The 10,238-nt window shown below is 34.6% G+C and overlaps 1 protein-coding gene across 1 annotated transcript in view; it reads right to left on the bottom strand.

Moving 5' to 3' along the window:
* LOC125850176 (50S ribosomal protein L3-2, mitochondrial-like) overlaps positions 1-9,739 on the bottom strand; it is a 19,901-nt gene extending 10,162 nt beyond the window's left edge. The window contains exons 1-3 of the mRNA XM_049530062.1: positions 9,283-9,739; positions 8,636-8,845; positions 6,164-6,268 (exon numbers count right to left, since the gene is read on the bottom strand). Of these exons, the coding sequence (XP_049386019.1) occupies positions 6,164-6,268; positions 8,636-8,845; positions 9,283-9,597 (630 nt within the window). The 5' untranslated portion in view covers positions 9,598-9,739. The remainder of the gene's footprint in view (positions 1-6,163; positions 6,269-8,635; positions 8,846-9,282) is intronic.
* Positions 9,740-10,238: the final 499 nt, after the last annotated feature.

Genomic DNA, 10,238 nt, shown 5'->3' with positions numbered 1-10,238 from the left:
TGAGTCATTCCCAGATCTTTTCTCAATCTGCAACAATCCTGAAGCCAGAGTATGTGAATGCTGGACAACTCAAGGCTGGGACCTATCCTTCAGAAGGCTATTGAATGACTGGGAAGTAGATAGAGTGGCTTCTTTCCTGGGAAAATTGGGGGGAACCAATCTAGTAACAAATGCACCAGATAGAGTTATTTGGAAGCACAACAAGGATGGCAAATTCACAGTAAACAGTGCTTACAAGAAAGGCATACAAGTTGGGGTTAGAGGCTACCATCATCACTGGAAGAGTATTTGGAGAGGATTGATCCCCACCAAAGTGAAATGCTTCACTTGGTTAGTCATCAAAAGAGCCTGCTTAACTCAAGAAGTGCTTCAGAAGAAAGGAAAGCAACTAGTCCCTAGGTGTTTCCTATGCAATTTGACTGGGGAAACAAACAATCACCTATTTTTACATTGCAAATTCACTACACAGATCTGGGAGTTGTTTCTCAACATCACATGTTGTAGCTGGTCTATGCCAGAACACACCTCTAATCTTTTTAAATGTTGGATTAGAAGAGGGGGTAGCAAGACTCAAAAGAAGTGGTGGAAGCTAATACCATCATGCATATGGTGGTCAGTGTGGAAGGAAAGAAATGGGAGATGTTTTGAAGATAGATCTAATTCCATTCACAAAGTAAAATGGAATTGTTTGGTATCTTTACTTTTTTGGTGTAAACAACTCTGCATAGAAGATGTAGATCAAATTATAGAATTAATAGGGAGCTTGTAATTTTGCTTAGGGCTGTAAATTTTGAAGGTGGCCAGCATGTCCTTAATGCTGAAGAATACAACTTTACCAATGTTCAAAAAAAAAAATTAGAGAGGACCCTCGACCTTTTACAAAAATTAAGAATTTATGAAGCACAAACGTACGGTTTCTTATAAAGTTCTTTTAAATCTGTCTGATTGAGATGTCCATATTTCAAAAGGATAATGTTTCTTCCTTTTGGTGATTCCAAGTCTTGACAATAAATAATTGGCTTAAGTCATCTACGGCCCCTTAAAGTTGTCTGCATAATTCACTTAGACACCTTAATTAGGAGTTGTACCTATTGAACACTTCTACCATCCCGAATTTGAACCATTTGAACATTTTTTTGAGAATAAGCTAAAAGTAGAAAATGTGTGAAATACACTCGCGGTGACATGTTAATTTGACTAATTAAATAGTGACATGTGTCATTTTGAATCCAAAATATTATTTAAAAATTATATTATAAAGTAAAGAAAAAAGAAAATATTTTAAAGTAAAAATAAAATGAAAAAATGGGGTAACTTAAACCACCCCACTTCCTCTTCAATCTATTGAAGCTCAGAACTCACTTTTCCTTCTACAGTACCACCTCCATTCATGACAATCTTCCCTCTCCTTTTATAGTGTTATCCCCAACGCGACAAATCTTTCTTTCCATCAGCCTATTTTTAACTACAACTTTATTTTTTGTCTCGTTTTAGGTAGATAAAGATGGAAAAAATTTGCCGGAAAATTAATGAGTCCCGCTTGTCATTGTCGGAAAAAATGAAATTATCTCGGACTTCTTTTGTTTTTCATAATCGATTAACTTTTTTGGATGAAGAACATCATTAAATTCTGCCAATATACATCAATTTAAAGTCCAATTAACATCACAAATCAAAAAACTTCAATACAAATTTGAGCAAAACAAATAATAAATAGAAAAATTCTCCAATAGATTCACATAACTGGACATCAATTTACCAAATTACTACATTAACAACAAAGAGACAAACTCCAAACCTAAAGCCCTCTACAAATTAAACATGATGAAAATAACGGTGATAATGGTGGAAAGGTCGTGTCAATGGTGGTGCTACCAATAAAAAAAATCATCGGAGGTGTATAAACTGAAGTATCAAGAGAAAAAAAGAGGAAGAAGAAGGGTGTGTAGTGGCAGCGACAGCACCGAACTGGTGGTGTGGTAGGGGAAATGATGACAAAGACGATGAAGAAGAAAGAATACTTCTTTCCACAAAAAATGCCCAATTTAATACCTTTCACGCGCTTATAGGATGTGAATCACAAACAATGTGCCACCTAGGCAAAAAATGTTCAAATGGTTCAAATTCGGAAGGGTAGGAGTGTTCAATAGGTACAAGTGCTAGTTAAGGTGTCTAAGTGAATTATGTGGACAACTTTAAGGGGCCACATATGACTTAAGCCTAAATAATTAGTTAGAGAGGACTCAAAACCAGATCTGACATTCACTCACACCAATTAAGATTTGAAAACATAATCATGTTGAACCCACGAAAAATATAGAATGTTCAGCAGATACTATCGTGGGGTGACATTCAGAAGACTTTAAATTGCTATTTCTAAATAGTAGGTGCAAGGGGTAGAATCTTCAATTGTGTTGGTGTTGGAAGGCGAGTTGTTTATAAAACTATAGCTCCAAGATTTTTCCATCTGTCTACATCACCAAGTTCACTTCCTTTTGTAATTTCCAACATTCTATGTGGCCACAGCTATTTCTCTTTATAGCAGGATTCACCCTTACTCAATGGAAGTACATTCTTCTCTCAACAACCACAACGGTGTTAGCTTGCTTCCACTGTTGGAGGTAGGCGAAAGGTCATGTAACTAAGGAGATTCAAGCGTTCAACTTTCCACCTCATTCATCAATCAAAAAGCATAAGGTTTAAGAAAATCACATAAACTAGGCATAGAAGAGGATGCTTCCTTATTCAATTAGGTATATCAAAAGCTGCAAAATCAAACTCGAAAGACTCAAAATCAAGAACCTAATATCAGTTGAGAAGGAGGGTCATTAAATATTGAACACCAATTTAGGTGAATAGATGATGAGGTTCATCTGTAGGGGTCCTTATCTGTAAGCAAAATTCATTTAAAAATCCCCCTTTCTACAATCAAAAGTTGGTTCAAAATTGGATTATACTTTGAGGAAGGTCCATCTCAAAATAATATGTAAACAACCTCCAGAACTAGGAAATCTCTTTAGACTGAATAACTGTTTTCTTGTTCTAAATGGGTGTAAGATTCCATTGCTAATTGGAACATGCTCTATCCCAAAGAATTGATCTTATGAAATGAAAAGAACGATTGTCAATGAAGGTCACAATACGTACTTTTCAAACATAATCCCCAGCATAAGAGAATTCCACATGTGACTCCTCATTAAACTCCATTAAGGACTTAGCGTTTTCTGTCTCACTTCAGCCCACTCCATTTACTGGGCCCAAAGATATTACTCCTGAGACCTGGCCTAAATATCTTCTTTTAGTTAAGTAAGCTACATGGTCCCCACCCTTCCAGATTGACGCACGTGAGTCATCACATGTCACCATACCTTTTTTCCTAACTGTGCCTCGTCAGTATCGCTCCTCCTTATACCCAGTGGATTTTTTTCAACTATCCATTGGGTAAAAGAATTTGTCAAAGCTTCCTCTCCAAAGGCTATTCTCATCGGAACCTCTGTCCAAAGTTGCATCGTGAACAAGACACCTTCGTTTTTTACCGTTACCTCCTTCAGAATGTTGGTCCCATCCCCACGAACTTTGATCCTAGCCCATTTGACGTGATTTCGCAACGTGGTTTTTTCCGCTGTTTCAGCTCAGCCTCCGCAGTGTTCCCCGATGATCTTAAAAGTTTTCTTGGATCAAAGTTGGAGAGGGAAGCCGACGATCCTTACCCATGTCATTTTGGGTCTATTCATTAAATCAGATGTTCCTACAGAGGGATTCCACCATCGAAGCTTTACTGGGGGCTGTCATTCAGATACAGTCTCCTACCATGACTTGCTCTGCTATGAGCTTCGATGAGAACTCAAATAAAGAGTCCATTCCCCATTTCGCATATGTTTAATCCATGAGCTTGTTTCCAATGATTGCTAGCCCACCTTCTAATTTCAGAGAGATTGCAGAAGCATTAAAGGCTCCCACAAAACTCCACTTTAAAATCTCAATTTGGCAGAGGGAATTTAAATTTTATTGGGATGTGCCTGGGAACATTTTTTACCAATTATTCTTTTTACCAAAAAGGTTACTTTGTCAAAGATATCTTGAAGCGCATGAAATTTGACCGCTCCAAGTTAAGAAGTTATAGCACATTGGAAGAGTATAACCATGGAAATCTTAGCGTGTGTTCAAACAAAAGTTTATAGGAACTTTCTGGATGTGAAAATGTTTACGCTCCAACACCTCAAAATTCTAGTTCTTACTCTACCATGAATATGTGTGTTCACGGGTCGGTTTGGATCGGTTATTGGTCAAAACCAAAATCAAACCAACTTAATCGGTTTTAAAATTATCAAAACCAAACCAAACCAAATATAATATACATTTTTCGGTTTGATGGTTATTAGTTTCGGTTTAGTTTGGTTCGGTTATTAACCATACACAAAAATAAAAGAAATAATTCATTCAAAATGTGAAAAAAGTGACAACAATCCATTCAAAACGAAAAATAGTTAGAATGACTTAAATTACTGAACTTTCGATCACTAAATTTACTATCAATAAAGTTTTAAGGGATCGTTTGGTTTGAAAATGAGTTATGATGGGATAAGTTATGTTGGGATTAGTTANAAAAAAGTGACAACAATCCATTCAAAACGAAAAATAGTTAGAATGACTTAAATTACTGAACTTTCGATCACTAAATTTACTATCAATAAAGCTTTAAAGTTCTCTATATTGACCTAAAAGGAAAAGACAATAACATTTTCAGTCCCATAAAGAATTGTCATAGACACTCATATACATGAAATCAATAAGATAAAGGTTTTCATCTTGGGCATTTTTGCTTTCAATAAGTAAATTATAAAGAAATTTTAATGAAAATATATATAAGATCTTTAAATTGTTTATAAAAATAATATATTAAGTATGTCTAATAATAAAAATATATGAATATAATTCATCGGTTCGGTTATTTCTTAGATTTTTACGAATAAAACCATAACCAAACCAAATACTATCGGTTTTCAAAAATCTAAAACCAAACCAAACTAAATCCAAAAAAAATCGGTTTTGTTTTATCGGTTTGGTTCGATTTTTCGATTTGGATCGGTTTTTATCCAAACCGTGAACACCCTTAACCATGAACAATGTTCTCCCCCCTCCCCCTGCTCACATTGATGTATCATCCATCAAACTCAAAATCAAGACTTCACCAATTTCATATTTTTATCAAAAATGGTAAAATTTAATTACATCAAAATCACCAAGATGGTACATACATGTGTGTAATTACATAAACGAAGTACTTGGTTCCTTTATTGCACATGTAAGGAACTAAGGAAACATATCAACCTATCTGCATCCTTTACATAAAAAATTTAACCAAAAATCCAAAGTTGATATACATTTTTTTACAACTAAAATTGACATACATTTATATTTGTACTTTAGAATGTTTTCCTTCTTACCCACAAAAATTCTCTGATTTCTTTCATTCCAGATCGGCCACCAAGTATCTGCTAGTATGGAAGACCATATAGCCATGACGTTCCTCCTCCATCCTCTCATGTGCCAGCTACTGATAAACTCTATTGACATGCTCCAATTAATGCCTAAGCTGCTGAAGAACATACTCCAGAGATTTCACCAAGTTCATATCCCTCATTTTCATATTTATTTTTGTTGAATCATATCCCTCATCTTCGTATCACTAGTAAAAACCCACCAACGCCCATATTATCTAGAGCTATTTGCACTATCTTTAATCAATATTTACAAACTGTAAGCAGCCTATAAAACATTTAATAGTGACAACGTACTTTATTTTACATTGTGGAGGAAACAATAGAAAGGGAGGAGAAACACAACTAAGCTATGTTCAACAAGTTATTGCTAGAAGATTTTTTAAAACACTTTCACTGAAACATCATTTAGTTATTAGTTCACAATATCTACTTTTCCTTCAAATAAGTAGCCAACAATTGCAATTTGATAACAGATTCACTTATATATCATGTTTAAAACAATTAATATGATATACCAAGCATGCTATTAGCATATAAATAGTTATAAGGTAGACCAAATGAGGCGTGTGGAAAGTGCCAACATATTCAATTGTATAAATAAAACTCATGCACTATAGCTTACAGGAAAAAATAAAGGAAAAAGAGGAAATAATACCTACCTTTCCTGGAGCATCTCTTTGCCCTGTAGAACCAATACTTCTATGGGATAATGAAGCACCATGTGATGCAGGCATACCTTTAAACCCCCATCTTTTCATCCCACCCTACACACATTGAAACTCCCAATCTTTAGTACAGTTCATAGAATTAGATATATCCACTGAGAGAAAGATAATACTCAGAGTTCATTTTGCATAATAAGAGGTGGAAAGTAGAAAGGTGGTACAATTTTGTTCCACAAATAAAACAATCTCTCTCTTTCTACCATTAGCTAAGGCTTAGAGAGTTCATATCCACAATATATAACAATAGCAAGCAATACTACTTCGAGACAAACTGCCAATGAACATAAGGAAATGTTCAATAAGCAAAAAAATTGAAAAATCCAAGTTGTCTGTAGGTTGGTTTATGAAAAATTCAACAAAGTGCGAAAACATGGTCTCAAAAGACAGTATGAGATCAAAATATGAGTAATCCTCATCAAAGAATATCACTAGTGCTCATTGTCCAAAGGTAGAAGTCAACACACCAGCTCCTAGCAACAACCACAAGCAGGGGTGTATATAAGGGGGTTACCGGGTGCACGTGAACTCATGTTCCCCTCCCGAGATTATATATAGTAGTGTCATATTTTTTTAAGAAAAAATATAGATGTGTGAACCCACACTTGAAGTATCATATAGTGCAGTGATTGAGTTCTTTCTTTAATCTTTCAAAATGTTCAAGTTTGTCAATTGATTCAACTGATCTCAATACCTACGATATGGAATATACATATCCATTTTTTTTTTGTAATAGTGCACCCATCATCTCGAAATCCTAGATACGCCTCTGGCCACAAGGGTGTGGCCTAGTGGTCAATGAAATGGTTGAGAACTATGAAGTCTCTAGTTCAAATCCTAGTGGAGACAAAAAAAAACACGAAGTGATTCATTCCATTTGTCCTAGCTTTGATGAACAGAGTTACCTGATACTTGTTGCCAGTGGGAGGTGGCATGTATCCCGTAGAATAAGTCGAGGTGCGTGAAAGCTGGCCTGAACACCACGGCCATTAACAAAAAAAGGTTTTTTGATGTATTACCAGTTTTACCCATGATTGCATAACTCTACATGACAAAAACATTCATCACAATTTCACAATCATAACATACATACTACTTCTCACCATTTTGATTAATCCAATTACTTTTTTATAACCTAATTAGGATTAACCATGATTCTCTAATATTTTTTACATCAAAATCATTAGTTTATAATTATTAATTTAGAAAGCAACTTAGCTCCTGCTTGGCCATAGATTTTGGAGTACATTTTCAAAGAAAAATTGAAAACATTGTTTGATCATAAAATTTGGTCAAGTTTTGAAAATTTATCTTCAAAAAGATTCAAGTTCCAAAAATTGGCCTAGACTAGTTTTGGGGTGAATTTCACTTCCAACTTAAAAAAAAAATCCAAAGTAAAATGCATGTCAAACACAACTTCAAATTCCAAAAACTCATTTTTCTCACGTTTCAACTAAATCTAAGGCAAAATGCGCTTAATCTCGGTCTGAAGCTAGACATCTTAATGAACTGTCTGAAGACATAATAATATTTTATCAAAGACAGTCAATAAGTTAAGGACAAATGAGTACTTCCATATGCATTTTCCACATCTATTTTTTACTTGTATGGATCTAAATTTGTTATTATTTAAGAAAGGTACCTAGTAAACAAATTATCTAAGAACTCTCTAGTTAACCAAAAAAATCACTTTCCGTTTCAGTTTATTTTTGGCAAACACATTTTGTCATACTTCTCATAAATAATCCCTATCTGAACTTTGTGCAGTGCTTCATTGGACTACTTGGATAGAGACTGATTTCAAGGAGTACATATGACTCTAGATAGGTTATAATTTCTACTAATTTCAGAAATGTAGTTGTGGTCCATAACAAACTTTGAGTATCTTCTGGATAAGACTAGAGTCGAGTGGTTGAGAGCCAGTTTAATTTTATGTATGGGCAGCTTGTATATATTGATCATGAACATGAGAGTGGCACCTCTTTGTTGCCTTCTATTGATGAAATTCTAAGTACTACCAGTGAAAACTTCAGTTTCCTTTGATAATTATGCCTTACTGTCTTCTGGAGTCCATAAAACAATTAGCAATTCTACCTACTCCTTTAAATAGATATCTGGAAAGAAGCAAATGGCACAGTCAAGAACCAATGACATGAAACCTTAACATTATACTAGCACAAAGGTATGAAAGGACTTCGAAGATGCCACGTATGAGAAGCCTTTTAGTCAAAACAGTAGAATCTAAACAGTCAAGAACATGGGAGAAAATACTTCGGTAAGGGGAAAGCTGCTTATATAGAACGTTAACCCTTTTTCCTTTTAATATCTTATAGTACGGTGAACAGAACAGGTACAAAGAGCAATCAGTAAGACTAATCAAAGAATAAACACAACAAGATTACTCTTAACCTGAAAACCTTTCCCTCTTGTAATTCCAGCGACATCCACATACTGGCCCGGAACAAAATGTCGGACACTGATGCTTGTTCCAACTGGAAGAAGTGCATCTTCGGTAACAGGAAACTCCTTCAACTTTCTCTTCATGGGCACACCTTGTGCTCTAAAATGACCTACTTCAGGTTTTGTCAAATGCTTCTCCTTTTTGTGAGCACATCCAATCTAACTACCACCATAATAAAGATCAAGTAAACCACAGCACAGCACATCACAATGAGTAATTCATAGTCCTCAAAGCCATTTATTTAAACAAGTTCTTTAATTTCTGCTTTTTGTCAATCAGTAAATAACTTATTCAACCAATATCAAGTGTAAAGGCCACAAAATTTTCCATTCTCAGGCTTGAAAACACGTTCACATGTGGTCCTCACAACTATTACTACCAAGCAATAATTACAAAAAATAACAGAACTCTTTCAGTGATGCTTGTGAATTACGGGTGCAAATAAATTAGTGATGGTTGAAGATTAGCATATCTTACTTACCCTAATAAAAAATTTCGTTTTCAGGGAATCCAACAAGCAAATCAGTTTTAGATAGCCCTTCTTATATTTTTACATTTTATTGGATAGGATAAAGATTCAGTGTTCAAGAAGAACCTGTAGTGCAGTGATGCCTTCTTTTTCGGGGATTTTGACCTGGGAAACAATGTTATCATCTAACCAAAGGATGGTGATGGGAACGCGTTCCCCCCATTTGTCCCATAGAGCTGTCATTCCACATTTGACGGCTATGGCTCCAGTACGCTTGGAGTTTGATCTCATAATTCCAGGTTTTCCTTCAATAATCCGAGTCCTTAGTTCCTCCACTTGGCTACTGCAAGCACTGAAGGTTCTGCACTGAGTTTCCGAAGCTGTGAAGGATAGAAGGATGCGGAGATGAGAAATGAGGCTTCTCGATGCGGCGGCTGCCATTGAGGAGCTCACTTCACCTCCCTCTCGATTGTCCTACACAAATTGATGAGTTGTTATTACTGGAAACTGCAGAGGAAGATGGAGAAGGACGAACAGGGCTTTGCTGATGCTCCTTTTTGCCGTAGGGTTTTAGACGTTAGACATTATGGGTATATTAATTTTATTTAAATTAAATAATAGATGGAAGATATATATTATATAATATCATTGTTACGAATTTATAGGACTACAATATAAAATATAAAAAATCAAATAATGTGATATAATTATCAATTATTTTAGAAATTATAACAATAAAAAGTTGTTAGAGTAATGAAAATAAAAATTATTAAGATTTGATTTTTATGTGTCGTATAGTGTATAAATATTATGTGTATATAATATTTTAACTCTCTTTTTTTTTAAGAATATAATTTGATTGTTTTCATAATTTTATTCTTGTAAAATATATTTTTGAAAAGCAAATAGATAAACAATGTAAAGAAAAGGTCTTAGAAAAAATTTCTAGCTTTAATACTTTTTATTCGTTCATTTTCCTTAGAAAAAGGTGTGACTATATTTCACTTATGATTCACACGAGATACATTTATAAGCAATATGTTGTTAATAAGTAATTTCTTATTAAAGAAAACATAGTTCTT

The sequence above is a fragment of the Solanum stenotomum genome, chromosome 1 (assembly GCF_019186545.1).
Source record: "Solanum stenotomum isolate F172 chromosome 1, ASM1918654v1, whole genome shotgun sequence".
NCBI lineage: Eukaryota > Viridiplantae > Streptophyta > Magnoliopsida > Solanales > Solanaceae > Solanum > Solanum stenotomum.
The sequence above is the reverse complement of the archived record's forward strand: the minus strand, read 5'-3'. Positions and strand labels throughout refer to the sequence as shown.